The sequence below is a fragment of the Diabrotica virgifera genome, chromosome 2 (genome assembly GCF_917563875.1).
Source record: "Diabrotica virgifera virgifera chromosome 2, PGI_DIABVI_V3a".
Taxonomy (NCBI): domain Eukaryota; kingdom Metazoa; phylum Arthropoda; class Insecta; order Coleoptera; family Chrysomelidae; genus Diabrotica; species Diabrotica virgifera.
This window is the reverse complement of record NC_065444.1, coordinates 127,733,102-127,753,800: the sequence shown is the minus strand read 5'-3', so window position 1 is coordinate 127,753,800 and position 20,699 is coordinate 127,733,102. Positions and strand designations below refer to the sequence as shown.

Genomic DNA, 20,699 nt, shown 5'->3' with positions numbered 1-20,699 from the left:
AATGCATGTGGCGGAAATGAGAATGCTTAGATGAAAAAAAAAATGGAAATGGATCGGCCACACTTTAAGGAAAGACCAAAGCAGCATAGTAAGACAAGCACTTGAATACCAACCAGAGGGGAAAAGAAAGAGGGGCAGACCAGACAACAGCTGGAAAAGCACAACAACGAGAGAACACGAAAAAATTGGACTAAGATGGGGCGAAGTCAAAAAGAGAGCAAAAGATAGAAGAGAGTGGAGGGAATTAGTTCACAATTTATCCAGAGAATAAAAACAAAAGAAGATGCGCTGTCCCGGCCAGACAGCAATCTTACACTTTTGGCCAAGAAACGCATAAGCGCCCAATACTCCACAAGGAGGGATGGAACGAGAGAGAGAGAAAGAGAGAGAGAGAGATGGATGAGTGGAGTGACAAAGAAGGATAAAATTAGAAATGAGTATATTAGGGGAAGTCTAGGTGTGGCACCAATTGATGCCAAAATGAGAGAGCATAGGTTAAGGTGGTTTGGTCATGTTCAACGTCGAGACGTTAATCACCCAATACGGAAAATAGCTGAAGTGCAGATTCCTGGAAGGAGTAGGAGAGGAAGACCAAAGAAGACCTGGGGGGAGACGATAAGGCAGGACATGTTGGTAAAGGGGATTAACATTGATATGGCCCAAGATAGAATCGTGTGGAGAAATGCAATTAGGGAAGCTGGCCCCGCATAGGGATAAGGCAAATAGAATGATGATGATGAACCATATGGCTTATTGTGTAATAAATTATAATAAAATTTGAGATCCCAATTTATTGTGTCAGAAGCACTCTCATATTTCTTTTTCTCCCCATTCAGCATCGGGCAATTCAAACCAAAAATTATCTTTATGTGGGCTAGTAGGGCTAATAATGATTGTAAAGTAGGTACGGCATGACTCAGTAGAAAAGATACTCTATGAAGACCTAGCCAACAAAATGAGATTTCTGCAAAGCAATCATTATCGAATTATAGATGCATCTCTGATACGATGCTTGAAAATCTCAACTCCGTGCTATACTGTAATGGCCCCACATCTACTTACAGACCTACCATAGTAGATATGTAATAAGTTGGATGTCATACTAGTTAACACATCAAGCAGAGAAAAACGTTTATTAGTTTGACAAATTTAATAAACAAAATTAAAATAATCACAAAAAAGATCTGAAGGTACAAATCCTTCTCAATTGATCAGAAGGTGTCTTAACTACTGGTGTCATTGTGCGAAGAGACTCCTTGAGAAAAAACACCAAACAGTTGTCTTGGTGAACATTATTATAGGACTTATCAAAAAGCCATATTACTCGGATTTTTCAAATGCGCAAGAATATTTGTTGCAGAACGTCACCTAAGACTCAATAATACTAAAAAACTTCGTTCAGAATTTAATCCTTATTTTAATAATAATAGGTTTTTTGTACAAACTTTTAAAACAATTTATATTAGAACTAATAAGACCATTAGGGGTAATGTTTTTTTCCAGGAGTCTTTATACTTTATACCTATTTTTAGATAAATTTCAATAATCTGCAGAAACTTGAGTGTTTGTAAGGAATCACAAGACCAAGAACAAAATTAAACTTACACTTGCGTGAAATACTTTAGATCCTATATTAAATTTTATTTAAGTGTAACATTTAGTAAACCAAGTTTCTGTATTTAAATAAATATCAAGAGCCAAACTCCTTGGTATTTTGACTAGGAAACACGAAAGTTTAAAGTTTTTGATAAATGACTCTACATCTGTTGTCATGTACAAATTTAAATCGCCGAAGTGAGAATTCGCTCCAAAAGCAATACTTTTAACGGCGGATTTACATTGTACACGGATTGTCGTTATTGCTGATTACGAATTTACATTTGTACCCGACCTGTTTAGCGCTTTGTTCCTACCAGAGTGGAGGATCAATAGGACCAAATCGATATTGTATAATAAAACCATTATATTAACATGACTGTAAACGTGGTTTTTGCTTTTTGGCTTTTTGAAAGGCAATTGCGTTTGAAAGGGTTTTCTCTTTGTATTACTCTGCGAATTGCATAATTAATGGATGTTTTGTTAGTTCTAGGTGGTGAGAATAAATACGTAACGAAATAGATAATTCTTAGTCAATGTTTAGGGTAAATTTTGGCGTAAGTATTAAAAAAATATACGTAGAAAATTAGCCCAGAAGTCGATTATTGACTTTAAAAAAATGGCACAAAAATGGCTTTAGTTGGTTTCAGAGAGCTAGTCTTCTTCTTGTAGTACATATACGTTTCGGATGTTGGCAACCATCATGGCAATATGTACTGTACACACTGCCGCTCTGAAAAGATTTGTGCCACCTTCCTGGTCCGCGTTTTCCTTCTACTGTAAAATTACTTGCAGCAATCCACATTTTTCGCTGTTTCTCATTATGTGACCGAGGAATTCGATTTTTGATGTATTTATTGTGAAAACAGCTCTTTTGCTTTTTTGCGTTCTTAATAAGACTTCCTAATTAATAACCTGGATGGTATAAGATATCTTCAGAATTCGAAGATTAAGCCACATCTCAAAAGCCTCAATTTTCTTACAGGTAGCGTCTGTGATGGTCCACGAATCAACTTCGTACAATAGTAGGTATATGGAAGATACACATCATAGTAACCTGAGTTGTGTGGGTATTTATAAATCATGACATTTGGATACCTTAGCCATTTTTTGAAATACAGATCTTGCCTTTTCTATCCTACACTAATTCGGTTTCTAGAAAATGGTCCCAATATTCATTGACGTTCGTACCAAGGTTCGTCGGTGAGCCCGATAAGCTGAATTTGTAGAGTTGTTTAAAACTAGAATTTCAGTATATTCTATCAAAAAATATCAACGTATGTGCACAAAACCTTTAGTAAATTATGAATATTTTGGGTGTTAAAATAAATTTCGAATTTTAAAAATTCGACTTTTACAGCCCCAATTTAAACAAATTAAAATTGTAAGTCTTTCTATGAAATTTAATCCTGCCAATTTGCAAAACGTCATTTTGACATATTTATTCTAATAATTGCAGAGGCACATTAATAGCAAGCTGAAAATTTGTTACTAGCTTAACGGTGTCTAGTCAGATAAACTTTGATGTACGGGAACACTGGAACAGGGGAAGTTTTAATTGTGGAACGAGTCATACTGACAAGATTATGATTGAGTAAACTAGCAGGTTGTTTTTAAGTTTATTGAATAGCAAACTTTATACAGTGCGCTGGAATAAGTGTTACCGGCACTTATTAACTTATTTATTTTTAGCATATACCTAAGCAAAACGCTCGGACAGGTCGATTTTTAAAATAATCATAGTATATTTATAGCATCAATGTTTCGAACTTTACGCGATCCCTCTTCAGGTGACAGGCACAACTTTGATTTTTTTAAATGGGAAAGTACATCATGTGACATCTCATTTAAAAGCTTTTAAGTATTGATTAGAAAAATGTATAATACTTTAATCCTTTTTAAGGGCGTAGGCGCAAAATTTCGTTCGAATTATTTTTAAACGCATTTATTTTTTTCGAATCCTGAGAAAAATAATAAATATTTTTGAAAAATTTAAACGCAGAATGAAAGATTACATTATTACCGAGAGCTGAAAGTCCCTTAGAATAAACAAAAAGTTTCTTTTGAATGATATATTTGAAATTAAAAATCAGACTAAATTTTCTCTTTTTTTAACCCCTGTGACTTATTAAAATAATCATTATAGAAGTTCTCAGGGACTTTCGACCCTCGATAATACTGTAATATTTCATTCTGCGTTTAAATTTTTCAAAAATACTTATTAGTTTTCTCAGGATTCGAAAGAAATAAATGCGTTTAAAAATAATTCGAAAGAAATTTTGCGGCTACGGTCTTAAAAGGATTAAAGTATTATACATTTTTGTAATCAGTATTTCAAAAGCTTTTAAATGAGGGGTCACATGATGTACTTTCCCATTTAAAAAAATCAAAGTGCCTATCACCTGAAGAGGGATCACGGAAAGTTCGAAACATTGATGCTATAATATACTATGATTATTTTAAAAATCGACCTGTCCGAGCGTTTTGCTTATGTGCTAAAAATAAATAAGTTAATAAGGGGGGTAACACTTATTCCAGCGCACTGTATATAATATATGAAAAAATGTTTGTCAGACAAATATATTGGGCATTTTAATAAATCCAACATGTAGAACACGTCAAATGACAGGTATTATATTGGTGGTAAATAGCAGTCTGATTTTTGCATGAGAGTTTAATGAAAGAGTAACGTAATGGGACGTTTTCGTAGTCTGACGTTCGAAACCTGTGACCTGTTCCACAATTAAAACTTCCCTTGTTCCAGTGTTCCCGTACATCAAAGTTTGTCCGACTATCTTCTCAATGCAGGTTGGCTACTACAATTGCAAACTCTTCTTTGTCTTCAGCTGCTTCAAGTTGTTGTTCAAAATTTAGCATTGTCCATTGTCGGATGTTGCTGAGCCACTATAGTCTTTTCCTTCCTAGTCATCTCTTTCCCACGATCTTTCCTTTCACTGTAAGTTGAGCATATTGGTACTTAGTATTTCTCAGCATGTGGCCTAGGTATGATGTTTTTCTAACTTTCACTGTGTTGAAAAGTTCTCTTTCCTTGCCTATTCTATGGAGCACTTCTTCGTTTGAGGTATGCGATGTCCATGAAATTTTGAGGATTCTCCGGCATATCCACATTTCAAAGGCATCTAATTTACGGTTGATGTTTTAAGGGCCCATGTCTCAACTGCATAGAGAAGAGTCGACCAGACGGAATATAAGTACTTTCGTAATATACAATTGTGAGAACCAGAAGTATATTTTACATAATGCGAACCTAAAACTCAAAACATAACCGAAAAACGAAACAGCTTAACAAGGCATTAGAAATTGTACAACCTCTTAAGAAGTGTTATGTTATAAGACCCATATATCTTCTCCCAAATTGAGTTAGGTACAAAACATAAATTGCTGTGCCGATGGGCCATCCAAGGAGTATTCATGTAAACATGGACAAAAGTGCTCTACAGAAACTTCTATCAATCCATTGAAATTAGCTTTTCAGTCATGGCATACATACTTTTCTTTATAATATTTTTAAGAGATGTTTTTTTTAAGACGGTATCCATTTTCAGTATTTTCAGGGTACACAATTCTTGAAACAATTCCAGAGAGATTGGTACGCCACTGTATCGATAAACATTGTAAATTAGTTGCTCCGCTATTTTCTTCAAATTTCGGATAATAACGAGCTTTTTAATTTACAAAAGTGTTTTAGGGAAAAAGTTAATACTAAAACTTATCAGTGAGAGTGTTAGTGAACAAATAAACTATCGAATAAGGACGAAAAGTTAACAAATTGTGTGAATATAAGGTGTTGTGACGTCGATTGGTAAAAATTACGCATCCGAAAGGTAGAATTGTGGGTAATTTTTGGCGCCGGTCGATAGGCAACACATTTTACACTAGACCTGTATAGTAATTTGCATACACATACCAAAGGCCTAATTTGCGAGTATATTTAGCACCAATTGATAGGCAACATATTTTACATTAGACATTGGCTAACTGTAAGAGCTAATTATGGACGAATTGCTAGAAACAATAAAAGAACTTTCAAAAGAAATGAAAGAAATGCCTAATGAGAGAAAAGAATTAGTAGCTCTGATTAAAGAAATGACAAATGAATGGAAGCAAAGCCTGGGAGAAATAAAAGAAATAAGGAGGGAAAATGAAAAAATGCGATCTCAAATTAAAATTCTGGAAGATAAAGAATGAACGACGGCAGACAGGTTAAAGTGACATGGAAGCGAGGCCGATATGGAAAAACAGGAGAGGCCGACCAAGGAAAACGTGGAATACCAGTGTGATGGAAATATTGCAGAATAGAGGAAAATCGTGGCAGGAAGCCATAGAATTAGCTAGGGACCGAACAAAGTGGCATAAGTTCGCAGAGAATAACGAGTAAAGAAGACACCTCGACACCTTACGGTATAAGAGGATCATCGATTATGTCATGTTATGTGAAACAATTCCATTTGACATCATACTTTTTTGAGCTTTTGCTCCAATAGTTTGTCAATAATAAGTATTTGAACATTTAGACAGTTTAAACTAAATTAAAATTGGACTGCATATATTTAAAAGTAAATTATTGATTGGCCAGACTATTTCATAAAAACACGATCTACGCCATTTCCAGATCTTTACAGTTTGTAATTTCAAAATACATACAATTTTCGTCGGATCGAGCAAGAATCGTCGAACCGTTATAGAAAATACGTACTCCCATACCCACTTCCAAGTAACCACCATCTTTAACTCAACAGGAATGTACCAACCTACCATGTCTATACCGTACTTTCCTGTACCGATAGTATCGGTGTTCCGCATCTGCAACTTCTAATTAATTCAAATGATGAGGTACAAGATTTAAATCACCGAAATCACCAAAATTAATGGTTATCAGATTGCCAACTGCGTTCGAAATATATAATCATTTCCATTACTCAAACAAACAAAAACTCTACGTAAAAATACACAAAATAATTACATTGGAACATTTCATTGGCCGTATTAATTATCTAGGGTCTATTTATTTGAGCACCGGATCAGTGACGGCGCTGTAGGAGAAAACATGGTACAGGTCACAAAAATACAAAAACATTAGAAGCCTACAGATTATTTAAAATTACGAAATACTAAATTTTTATTGTCTATGACTAATATGAATATCAGGCAGTATTAATATTAAAAAATTTATATTCTTTACTTTATACTTTATACAAGAACAGATTATAGGAAGCAGAAGCAAAAACAGGAAGTCATGCCTTGTTGTGTTTAATATGCCGCTCTCCATAAAATCATATGAATATCGCATACTGGATTTCATTTATTTTCACATCCACCCATTTTACCTTTTTTGGTCGTTCTAGGCTCAGCTTGGGACAAAACTCTTTATCAAGTCTGTTCTTATGCATATGGCTTCTGATATTTTAATACATTTTAGCCTCTTTTAATATCCCTCTTCTTTGTTAGGTATATCTGATCATAAACCTTAATGTTGATTTCTCTTTTCCACTTACTGGTGCACTGCTTCGCATTATTTTTGCATATTTCCAGATATATTGTATTGTTATTTTGCTATTATCTACATTTGCCCTGTTTATTGCCGTATTGAGATGTAGCACCCATTAATATATTATACAATATACCATCAGAGGTGTAACCAGGAAGATCCTAAGGGGGGGTTACAGGTACTAGATGATCACTGGGGATATGTAATAGTAGTGGTGTTAAGCGTATAGAGCTCAAAGTACAACCAAATGGGGGGGGAGGTTACAACCCCCAGAACCCCCTGGTTACGGTTACGCCTATGCATACGATAGATTTTTAGCTAGTTCAAAAAACAGTGGAAGTAAGTAGTAGCTATATCACAAACAAAAAGAAAAGGAAGAGGATCCACGATTTTGGAAAACAAACTTACTAATATAGTAGACTAGAAGAAAAAAAGAGAGTTCATGCAGGAGTACCATACATGGTACAGAAAAATATCATCAATAAAGTAAGGAATTGGATATATGACAATCAGCGTATACTTAGAGTAGAAATGGAAATAAAAATAGCGATAGGTACAAAGGAAACGATTACAAACCTAATTATATGCTATGGACCTGACGTGATGAAGACGCGACAAAAAAAACAAACAGAACGAGATCTGGAACAAATTTCAAGAAGTAGTAAATGATTGTAAAGAAAAAATTATAATCATAGGAGATATCAATGCCAGAGTAGAAAAAGAAACAGAAAAATGGAACGATGTAAAAGGACCAAAAATAGGGGAAAACTATTTCTTGAATTCTGTTCAGACAATAACATGATGATCATCCTACACAAGAGCACAAAAAAAGTCATATCAAGAAACGAAGAATCAAGAGACGTATGTATAAGAGAAGAAACTATGAAATAAGTTGTGACCACGGCTGTTTAAACTACATTGAACAGAAAAAGGATATAAATGAAAAACAAAGAGGACAAGAAAAAGAAATAGAAAAAGAAATGTAATCAATGCATTTACGAACAACAAACGACATAGGTATGCATTTATGTCATTTAACTTTTAGAAATAATATAATAATATAACAGCAACGCATGCCTCAGGGACCCATGGCTTGAAATTTTTCAACGGTCTTTCTCCACTTTACTTTTTTCAGGGCAGATGTCTTCTAATTTACAACGACTGCTCTTTGTAGATCCTTTTTGGCTGCATCCAGCCACTTTTTCCGCGGTCTACCCCTTATTCTTCTTCCCTCGCCTCTTAACAATATAAGTACTCTTCGCCCATCGGTCCCCTGACATTCTTTCCACCTGTCCCAGTCAGTTAAGTCTTCTAGTTTTAACCAAATGGCTGATTACTGGCTTCCCAAACAGTTCTTGAACGTCCTTCTTCTCCATTCGTTCTCTCCCACTTTCACACCACCGAAAATCTTCCTCAACACGCTCCTTTCCCATCTTTCCAACGCATTTTCTTCTCTCTTATTCAGAACCTAACACTTACTAATATACAGTACTGTAGGTTGTATCACGGCCACCGTACTATATAACCGTAAGTTTGCTGCTCTTGAGATAAGAATACTTTTTAAAAATTTGCTCAATGCTCCAGCCGCTTGCCTTCCCTTCACAATTCTTTTTTCAATTTTATCTCTTTTCTCCGTTACAGTTACACCTAGGTATTCAAATTATTTCACTTTCTCGAAACATTATTCTTTTCCATCGTTATCTATTCTAATTTTCAAAACCTGTTCTTCATTTAGTGTATTTCCCATTTCCATAAATTTTGTTTTGTGTTCGTTAATAGTCAAAAAGAGCTTTTCTTTCAGAAAGGTTAAAATTTAATAATCTTAGCAGTTCTCTTTTTGTTCTTGTTATCAATATTATGTCGTCTACATATGCAAGTAGGTACCTACCTGAGTTCTTCTATATGGATCGTACCTTGCGTTCTGATCCCGCTTTCCCTGGATATTGCCCATAGCACACAACTGTAAAGGAAAGTTGACAAAGGGTCTCCCTGCTTCACACTTCGTTTTTGAACTTTTCTGAAAGGCTACCCTCCAGTTCTACTCGATTTTCTGTTCTCTCCAGTGTCATTTTCACTAGTTTGACAAACTTCAGCGGTATCCCGATTAACCGAAGTGCATGATAAAGACTTTTCCACCTACCTCTACCGAAAGTATACTTTTCCGGACCTGATTGTAGGGAGCAAAGTTGTACTTTTCCTCCCTAGGGAGGAAAAGTAAAAGTGACGTCATGGTATTTAAATCATGAAATATAACTTATTGACGCCCTGTACATTATCTATTTTTTATTACGTAAGTATCTATACATTTTAACGTTTATTTAAAAACACTCTTTATTTTGCAGAATGGTAAAAAACAGTAAATTGTTATTCTGATTTAACAATGTTTACATTAATAATTTGACTTATATTTGACAGTTGACAGTTATATTGTACCTACTTGTTAGTTTTAGTTCTAATAAATTTTGTTGGTTAGTTACATAAATAAATTAAGTAAAAATGAAAAAATGACTTGTTATTTGAGGAAGGTGGAAAAACCATATGTATAACATGGGAGTAAAGTGCCTTTTCCTCCCTTGAATGATTACTGCCCTCCGCTACGCGTCGGGCAGTAAACTTCATTCTCTTGAGGAAAAGTAGCACTTTCCTCCCTTGTTATACAAATAGCTATTTCCTTACGACTGTATCATATACCTGCTTGAAGTCTATAAACAGGAGCTTCACGTTTAGCTATTGTTCGTAGGTGTACTGCTCTGTAACATCTTTAGTACGAAAATTTGATCGATGGTAGATATTCATTTCTTAAAACCACCTTTTTTAGAAACAATAGTATAATACTACAATCATTTGTTTTTACCTACTTCAATTATTGACCTTTCGTGCTAATTGATAAAGTACGATAACAGTTGTAAAACAATATAGAGATGTTAAAAAACGATTAGTTGCTGAACATATAAAGCGATGATATAAAGTGGTATTAATTCTGCCAATCATTAAATTTAAAATAATTATAACAACACTACCCAAGAAATTGTAATATTAAATTTATATAAATAATTGAGATGAAACATATTGGATGTTGATGAAGTCGCGACGAGCCACCACTGCGCGAAGCATTCCCATTGGTCATAAGTATTTACTTATTACCTCCGAACCCATTCATTTGGCAACTATGCGTTTTGTTTTCATTTGTTTCGACATAAAATGCGAGGTTGCACGATGCGAATGAGATTTTATCGGAGATTTCCTTCCTGTTTTGAAAGCCTTTGTGACCGCGTATTTAGTAAAAAATCTGTTATTATAAGAGCATTATTGCCAATAAAGAAACTTATCATAAACTGGGTCGCAATTTGCATTATTTGCTTAATAGCGCCGTTACAATGAATTATTTGTTGTGTAATTGCCAGCCTTTAAAGGTTGCTTTTGTATAAAAAGGTATAATATAAATATATAATTTGACACTGGCAAAATAGTTCTGTTCTATGCCAGTGATTGTATTCGAAATGAGAACTATTTATTTATAATAGTTTTTAGGCGACGCAAGAATGTGCCTCATTTTAACATGGTGCAGTTTATAAACTTATTATTTATTACTTTTATAAAACGCAATAGAAATACTATAACCCGTCTGTGGCTCAGTGGTGAGAAACGCTACCTTTGGATCCAAGGGTTGTGAGTTCGAATACCGGCACGACGACGGAGTGACTGGTGTTGTTATGATTGAGGAGAGTTCATCAAATTAAGTGGTATAAATTAAGTGATCTGTAAAAATCTGATCTTTTTGATGACAAAATTCTTCGTTTTGTAACCAATATCAAACACAAATTTTAAACAAAATCTATAATTTCAGATATAGTGCAGGCTCTGAATGGATTAAGAAGATAAAGCAGCTGGAGCAGATACGCATTTATAAACGAAGAAAACACAAAAATTCTAGCGAAACTAGGTATTTAAAATCATCTAGAATAGTGGATATTTACCTCCGTATCCGCTAAAGTTTATAGGTATTGATATTCCTTATTCCTAAAATAACAGGCACAAAATGATGTAATGAATTTCAATTTCTACTGATTATTTTAATGAGTCAAATTGTACCTATTCGCTCTGAGCGTTAACAAAGTGTCAAAGCAAAATCGACCGACTTGCTCATGGTGGCGGTTTTTTGAAATTTTATCAGGACGCTTTGTGTATGCTGAAATGAGACATTTAAAAAAAATGCCGTGTCCCGCTAGTGATATTATGTATTAATATAAACAGAAAATAAAAACGCACTTAATCTGATATAAATTCTTCTATTTCCAATATTGATTATCAGTTTGATTTTGTATACATAACTTCACTATCGCAGTTTATGTCAATAAATCTTTATTAACGAAAAAGAAAATATTTTTGTTGCACTACAAATTACAGTATAAATTAATAACTAATGAATTCTAACAATTGTATTCGGTTATTATCACTACAAAATAAAATATTCAAGTTTAACAAAATAATCCCATAAGACTCAATGTTAAAACGTCCTGACAAAATCTGACAGCGTGTCACGTGACTGTAAGTAGAGGGGAGACGCACGGAGCCAATACCAAAAGAAACCTTGTTTCCTTGTGGCATAAGCCGAGATTATGCCACATTGGATATTCAGCATGCTTGATTTGAGAGCACGGTCCTATCACGTGGAGCTGATGTGAACTGGTCACTGAGATCGTATGATTTGACCCGTTAGACTCTTTCCTGTAGGGGTTTCTTAAGTTTCAGGTCTTTATGAATAGGCTACAAAAGGATTGCGAGGAGATAAATGACATCAAAACAAGACAGCTGAAATATTTGCGCCACATTAATAGAGGTGCGAAATATGAGATATTAAGGCTTTTAATGCATGGCAAAATTAAGGGGAAAAGATCCATAGGTAGAAGAAGAATTTCCTGGCTGAGAAACTTAGTAGAGTGGTATAATTGCAGCTCAGTAGATCTTTTCAGGACATAATTAAATCTTCCCCTGTTCCACTGTAGAGTTGCACAAGTTTGACTTGAATGTTTGAACTTGACTTGAGTTTGACTTAATTTCAAGTCAAACTCAAGTCAATCCTTCTGACAAATAATTCAAGTCAAGTCAAACTGGTCAATCGTACAGGTTTGAAAATTCAAACTGTTTGTCAAACTAGTTTGAAAGAGTTTGAAAAAAACTTTTTATATTACAATGAGTGCCACTTAAAAGTATCTTGATACAGGAAGCGATTATAATCAAATACAGTAAATTTTTTGAAAATGATTCCTGCATGTATGCTTAGAATTGCTTGCTGGTAAGTTTCGTTTTATCAATATAACTTTTTTATATTAGAGTGTCACTAGATTAAAACAGAGAATTCGTTGGACAGTTTTTTTATCATACCAAGTGTAATTTAATCTACTAAGGAAGCTTTAAAGTATTACGTAACGCAAGTTGGGGGAGGGTAACGCAAGTTAGTAAATGGACTAATTAAACATCTAAGATCTAACAACATCACGAGAAAAGCCAAATGCAAAATATACAAAACCCTGATAAAACCGGTTCTTATATATGAATCAGAGACATGGACACTGTCGAAAAGCGATTATAAGGGGGCGAAAGAAAATTACCTATGGCGCAGAAGATATAATTTTGAACTATACGCAACATACAACGAACCCGAGGTCATAACATCCTTAAAGATCGGACGTCTGCGCTGGATGGGCCATGTTAAACGGATGTTGGAAGACCGAAACACCAAAACATATAATGAGGCAAACACCAGTAGGGAGAAAGTTCAAGGGAAGAACCAAACTTAGATACATGGAACAAGACCTGAAAACACTTGAGATTACCAATTGAAAGAACAAAGCAAGGAACAGAACAGAATGGCGGAAAATCCTAGAACAAGCCAGAACCCAAAAAGGGTTGTCGAGCTGCGAACAGCGCGTTACATAACATTGTTTTTTAACTTAAATAAAAAAACTACGAAATCACAATCGCCCAACTTTTCAACTTTCGTTTATATTTTACATAGAACCCCTGAATTGTATTATATTGCCCCCTCACGCTCCGCTCATGTTACAATAGGACAATAGTATTCAAGTGAAAAAATCTTAAAATTTGTCTAAAAGATCAAGCACAGTAACATATGTTGGCAATAAATAGCTGGACCGTTCTTCACAACAAAAGATGAAAAGGTACAGATGGGATAAAGAGGTTGTAAAATTGTGTTACTACGATACTTGAACGGCCCCTTTTTTAACAAAAATTTATGAAGGAACAACAAAATATTACATTTTTGATAGACTAGGTTTAATGAATTTTTTGCAACTTTGCAATGTCGTCTTAAAGAATTAGTTCACGTATTGTCATTTTATAACACTGTTCTTTATTTTTACATAATACAAGTATGTACTTTTCAATTTTCATTGTTTTGAAATCACCTGCCGCAATATCAAATAAATCAGTATATTTATTTTTCTTAATTAATTCTACTTCAACTACAGATTTTTTTCTCTTAATTTTTGCAGTGGAAGAGAAGAGATGCCTTCAAAATCAGACTCAATTTGATCTGGTACTTGTTCTGAGCCGAAAAATATTCAGGTTCAGATATTATTAAAAGTAAAAACAAAAAAAGGATACCAAATGGGAGAAAAACAACTTAAAATAATCTGCTATGCAGACGACGCCATACTAATCTCTCAAAGTGAAGATGATTTACAACGTATGCTGCACGAATTTAATATAACCGCTAGAAAATTTAACATGTTAATTTCCCCAAAAAAGACTAAATGCATGGTTATAACAGCAGATCTAATAAGGTGTAAATTAGAGCTGGAGAGTCAAATAATAGAACAAGTCATGGAGTTTAAATATCTAGGCATCACACTATGCAGCTACGGAAAGCTCGAAACAGAAGTGGAAGATCAGGTGAATAAAGCACACCCGCAGATTGCCTGAATGAAAGAATATGGAGAAATAAAAACATCGGAAAAGAAGTGAAAGGCAGAATTTACAAAACAGTCATCAGACGAATAATGGCATACGCGGCAGAAACACGACCTGATACAGAAAGGACAAAAAGATTGCTAGAAACAGCAGAGATGAAAACATTGCGAAAAATCGATGGTAAGACGCTGTGGGATAGAGCTAGAAGTGCAGATATACGAAGGAGATGTAAGGTGGACAACATTAATAACTGGGCGAAAAGCAGAAGAGTAGAATGGAATGACCACATAAGCCGAATGACAACAAATAGAGTAGTAAGGACGGCGAGAGACGGTTCTCCAATAGGAAGACGATCAGTGGGAAGACCACGAAAAAGATGGAATGACAACTTACTGGAGGCACATTGAAAAACAGACAGAGTAATGTCTATATAAAAAGAAGAAGAAGAGAAGATATTATTTCACAAAGCACGCACTTCAAAACGAACGTAATAAACAAGCCAAGCACATACTTCTTTATATGAACTACAAACTAATTTGAGGAGTAGCAGAGTACAGATTCAGACCTATCCAAATAAGTCAAAATAAAAGTCAGTAACTCAATTAGAAATGGAAATAAACACGTTGCGCAATATGATATTCAAACTTCAAACTGTTTGAAAAAGTTTGATTTCAAGTCAAACCTAAAGATATCGAAATCAAGTCAAGTCAAACTTTTTTACAAAAAAAGTTTAGTTTTCAAGTTAAGTTTGTTGAATAAAATCAAACTAGTTTGACTTGATACATCTCTAGTTCCAGTGTTCCCGTACATCAAAGTTTGTCCAACTAGATACAGATACCGTTAAGCTATTAACAAATTTTCAGCTTACTATTAATAAACTTTGTTTGGTACGCGGGATCCAGGCCTAGGAGCTTATCTAAATCATAATGCGAAAAACTGTGCCTCTTGGTCAAATAATGAAACACAGTACATACTAAATTCAACTTCCTTTAGCTCATAAAGAAGGTAAGATCCTGGACGTGACCAGTAAGCAATAAATGTTCCTGATTTTAGAACAAACCAGATTGAACAGGCTTTGAGCAAAATTATTTGCTCAGGAAGACCCAAAAGAGTAAAGAACTTGCTAAAATTCTGGCTGATCTTTGATAGAAGAAACTTAAATCAAATTTATGAAATTTATTTCCAATGTTCTGATTTGGTAGTGAAAAATTGTAAAAGGGAATTAGAGAAGCTAGTCTTACTGTCGAGGGATGCTCTGTAAAATGCCTGTAAGTAATGTAATGCATCACAATTCTTATTGTAAGAAAGTAAGAATAATTACTAGAAACCTTCTAAAGAAAAATGGTGAAAAAGAATGGATGCTGTTTATGTAGACAACTTCCGAAATTACCATATCGTCACCTGAATGCAGAACTAGCTTAACTCACATTTAAGATATTTTACAGGAGAGCGATTTTAATGTTTCAATGTGTCATAATTTAAACAGTATTTGGTTAAATGGTGAAATTATCTCAGTATAGTATATTAGGAACCTTTTAAATGTGTTATTAGGAATGAGACGGATTAATGATAATTTTTTTATAAAAAGTGTGACTTAGGATACTACTGACTTATAAATTCTACTGCAGAACTATTGTAAGTGCGATGTTTGGTACATAAGCTACTTCTGCATTAATACATTTCAAGCTTAGAATAAATTTAAGATTAACATAGGATACAAATAAAAACAAAATCGGTAAAATTTAAAACTTTTTAATTTTTATTAAAGATTTACAACTCAAAATCAAAATACCAAAGAATACTATGAAATGGTCAAATTATTAAACTAACATATTAAATTAATCTTCGTCAGTTTCCTGTTCGGGAATGTTACTAGCTTGAAGATTAGTGAAAAAGTTATGGTATTCCGTAGGTATAACCTTGTTTTCACACAAAAATAATAAGTCTTTATATTTCGCGGCAGGAATTGGAACTGGTGAGCTTCTTAACATTCTAAGTTGATAGGTCTCTAATGAGTCTAACTTTTGGTGGCTCCTTTTCAATTCCAGAGTATTAATTTTTATAAAATCTTCTTCAAAACTATATTTAACGTTAAGTTGGTTTGGGCATTTTGGGTCAACCATAATAACTTTCAAATTATTAAATATGACTTTGCAACCAAGTTCAGTTTTATCCCAATTTTTTGTAGTTTTGGCTAACAGGTCCTTTAAATCGTAAAAGTCCGCCTGAGCCATTTCTTTAATTTTATAAGGTCGCACTTTACACGCAGTCCTTGCTAATGTGTACCACTGCTGTGGACTAAATATAGGGATTTTTTTTGCAGCTCTTTCGATAACCCCATGTACGGAGTCGCACTCATTTTGTGTATGTCCCTTTTCTAGAAAACTGTGAGTAATTTTAACACCATATTTGGCGGCACAATACATGTACAGACAATATATAAATCGATTGCGATTTTGTCCAGTGCAGTTGTCACTATAGAAACTGAATTCCTTAATTCCATTTCGTACCATTTCGTCAATGAAACTTAATATGCAACTACCGATTTCACAAGCACCCCTACATGCTAGCGATTCTGGCCACATGTAGCAGTATCCCTGTTTGTTAGCAGCATCGTACACAGTCAGATTGTAACATGCAAGCTTACGTCTATAGTAGAGGAGAGATACTTCAGCTTTAGGACATAACAATGTTTTTTGTAAGTCGTATATAGCCATGCAAAACGAATTATCAGTTTTAGCCCTCTCTTTATCTAGTTCTTTATTTGCTCTAGATAAGTCCTTGTTTTTAAGATGAGCTTCCATTGCAGAACGAAGTTCTTCCTTTTCTGACGGAGAAGAATTAGACAATTTGTTGCAAAAATCGCACTGGTCTTTTTTGGGAATGAAAAAACCCAAATTAAATTCATTGTTAAATACCTCTCTATATATAGCATAAGAAGCTATGGTATTTATATTGTTATCACTGCAATATGTTTTATATAAACGGTACATTTTGCTGATATTGAGGTCAGGTGGCAAATATTTTTTAGTGCTATTTTTTCTGCAATAATGGCTTTCAATCAAAGCAAATGACTTAATATGATGTCGTACTGAATCCTTAAAATGTTTTGGCAATCGAGAATTACATTGTACTTTACCTCGTAAATCTGCTTGTGGCGATATTGAATTTGAATGATGAGTTTTTTTAACTACTGTTTTGACGATTTGATGACTTATTCCCAGGGTATTTAAGAAAAATGTTTGACATACCTTGATTGTGTTGACTGGACAATTCTCTTGTGGAAAAGTATAAAAATACGACAGCTTTCTACGACTTTCACAAGTATCACCTTCTGGAAGCTCAACTGCATCCTTCTTTTTTCTGGGGTGTTTTGTAGGCTTCACAGTTAAGTTCCGCAAAACAAATTCTCTCTGATAATTAATATCTCCCAATTTCCAAAAATCTTGAAAAATCTGGACGCGATGTTTTTCCTGAAATTTCGTTTGACATTTAAGTCTGCATGTTGTGGGACATGGCGGTTTCATAATCCTTTCTGAAACCTGTTTAGACTTCCAATTTACATAGGCCTTGCCGGAGTTTCGTAATTTCTTTATTCTATTTCTCCTCCAATTATCTGGGTTTCTTTTTCGCTTACGAGACTTGGTGATATCTGGTATTTTTTCCTCAGACACTAGGGCATCCTGCTGGTCTAAATCAAAATCATTTGGATTAAAATCAACATCTGAGCTTCCATCTGTAGCATATGGGTCACTATTTTCATCAGTTTGATGTGAGATGGTCGGTAAAAGCTTACCGGTAGATGTGGATGGACGCGTAATATCATCTTGGTGCTGAAGGACCTGCTCTTGAAGGACACGTGTTGCAAAATTTACAACGCTAGGTGTAGGATTATGGGAATCTTTAGCTTCATCACGTTGCTGCAACCGTGGTTGTTCGATGGATGTTTGAAGATCTATGACGTTATCTAGAGGTGAACAATAACCCAAACAATTATTCGGAGATTGGCGATACTGCTCTGCTTCAGGTACTAGTAGGCTTATGGAGGTAGGTATTGGTAAGTCGTAATATTGATTATAATGTTGGGAAAACTGCTGTTCTATCGGTGTCTCGAGCTGGCAATACTGTTGTTCTTGGTGTACGGGAGAGTGTAGACATCTTAATTCACCTAGATCTCCGTAGTACTGCTGGTTAGTATACAATGTGGAAGGGCTTTCTACCGTAGCTATAGATATGGGACTACCTGCCGTATCATTACTTGATTCTCCAGAATTCTCATGTTGTGTTGGATTCATAGACATGGCCATTTTTACCATTAACGCACCTGCAACAAATTTACAATGAGCTTACAGTCAGCATAACAAGAACATATTAATTGCAGACATTTAAAATTAATTGATACAAATTAAAATACTCAGAAACCAGGACGTACGTTAAACCTTATTTCACTTGTTCAAATTTACAATTTTTGTCCCAATAATAATGTATCCCCAAACTGCCGTCTGTAGCAACGCATTGTTCAATATAAAGAATTATATATTATTTAATAACGAAATATGTATGTGTGGTTAGTAATTCTGCGATATTTTCTCAAATATATCATAAAATATTGTGAAATTCAACACGTGCCTAATAGTTATATACAATTTATAGCACGTGGCAGAATAAAAACACAGCCCTTTAATGCGTACCTACTTTCTACCAAAAGCATCTTAAAAACAAGATTCACAGTTTTATTAATTCACTTATTAGATAAAAATTAGATTCACTTAATAGATAAAAAACTACTAATAAAGCATATTTATTATTAAAACTTACCTCGTTTCATTATTGTTGTTAAAATTCACACTCACTGCAACTCTATTTGGCAAAAGAACAAACGTGAATATCCAACAAGACGATGGAAATGACTAACCGATAGCCGTTGAATTATCCTATGTAAATAGAAGATAACAAAAATAATGTTGGCGCGCATTGTTATTGAAAATGCAGAACAATCCTAACTGTATTTGTATTTACTTAGGATTATTCTGCATTGATAAAATAATGATTTGCTAGTTAGGATTATGATGTTCTATATAGAATTTCTATTAGTAAATTTAAAGTTATGAACTTAAGATTGTTCTGCATGAAAATATACGATATGTATTACCTTTATAAGGAATAAACGAAAAAAAAATTTTTTTTGAGTTAGGATAGTTCTGCATTCAAGTGACGATATCATGAAACACAATTCTTAATAGCTAAACAAATTGAAAATTAAGGAAACATTAATTTGGTGTATTTATTTAAAAATATCAGACTACTAACATTTCATTAAAATTTGTATAAATTTGAAACATTTGCCCATTTAACCTCTTAAATACTATTCGCTTAGTGCTCTTTTGAATTCTTACCTAATTGGATATAAAAAGCCTTTTACCTAGAATCTGTCAGGTCTACATCGTAAAATTTCCACGATTTTAACTCACTTAACAAGCCTTATAATTTTTTTCAGTAATTAAATGCTAGATTGAACGACCAAACATGTCTACTTTTAGGTATTTATCAGCTAGCGATAAAACAGATCGAGTTTACTACAGATGGGATAAAATATTTTAAATTTTATGGTATTTCTGAATTACAAAACGATCAAATAAACAATTAGTAAAGGTTTGGTATGAAATGTAAATATTAAAAAACTCCTAAAGGATGGAGGATAAAATCTGATTAAACAACTATTAAAACTAATGCAAAAAATAATAGACCAAAACAGAATAGATAGGTACCTACGTACCACAAGAATGGCGGTCATGCATCCTAATACCTCTCATCCTAATACCTTTTACCTCTCTTCAAAAAAGAAGACAAATCGTTCCTGAAGAATTACAGATGTATTAACTTCTTAAACACAACATTAAAATTAACAACCAAAGTTATACCAAACAAACTTAATGAAATTATAACATTAGCAGAAGAACAACAAGGTTGTATGTCGGGAAGATCATGCACCGACGCTATATTTATAATGAGGCAAGTTCAAGAGAAATAATTAGAATTCAATAAACCGGAATATTGATGGTTCGAGGACCTTAAGAAAGCATTTGACAGGGTCAAATTAAAGGACGTTATCCATTTGATATACTCAAGCGAGGTACCTCTAGGAATAATTAAAACGATCGAAAACATCTACCAGAACAACAAAATAATGCTCAAAACAGAAGTGGAAGATCAAGTGAATAGAGCAAACAGAGCCGCAGGTTGCCTAAATGATACAATATGAAGAAATTTAAATATCGGAAAAGAAATGAAAGGCAGAATATCAGACCAATAATGACACAAATACGACCTGACACAGAAGAAAAAAGATTATTCGAAACAGCGGAGCCGAAAACTGGATGGTAAGATACTATGTGACAGAGGTAGAAGTACAGATATACGACGCAGATGCAAGGTGGAGGACAGAATAACTGGGTAAGAAACAGAAGGTAGTATGGAATGACCGCATAAGCCGAATCGAATGACAACAAATGTATCTAGTAGTAAGGACGGCGAAAGGCGGTTCCTCAAGAGGAAGAAGATCGGAGGGAAGACCACGAAAACGATGGAGCGACAACTTACTGGAGGCACATTGAAAAAACAGACAGAGTCATGACTATACAAAAAGAAGAAGAAGAAGAAT

The 20,699-nt window shown here is 34.2% G+C and overlaps 2 protein-coding genes across 3 annotated transcripts in view; both read right to left on the bottom strand.

The window, feature by feature from the left end:
- The window catches only part of LOC114327335 (GATA-binding factor C), a 361,986-nt gene that overhangs the window by 296,103 nt on the left and 45,184 nt on the right, over positions 1-20,699 (bottom strand). The gene's annotated exons all lie outside the window — the stretch shown is intronic.
- On the bottom strand, positions 15,775-19,257 carry LOC126879618 (uncharacterized). The gene is made up of 2 exons (XM_050642793.1): positions 18,857-19,257; positions 15,775-18,362 (listed from the first exon to the last, which is right to left on the bottom strand). The coding sequence occupies exons 1-2, from the start codon at positions 18,864-18,866 to the stop codon at positions 15,877-15,879; spliced, it is 2,496 nt and encodes an 831-aa protein (XP_050498750.1). The 5' UTR covers positions 18,867-19,257; the 3' UTR covers positions 15,775-15,876.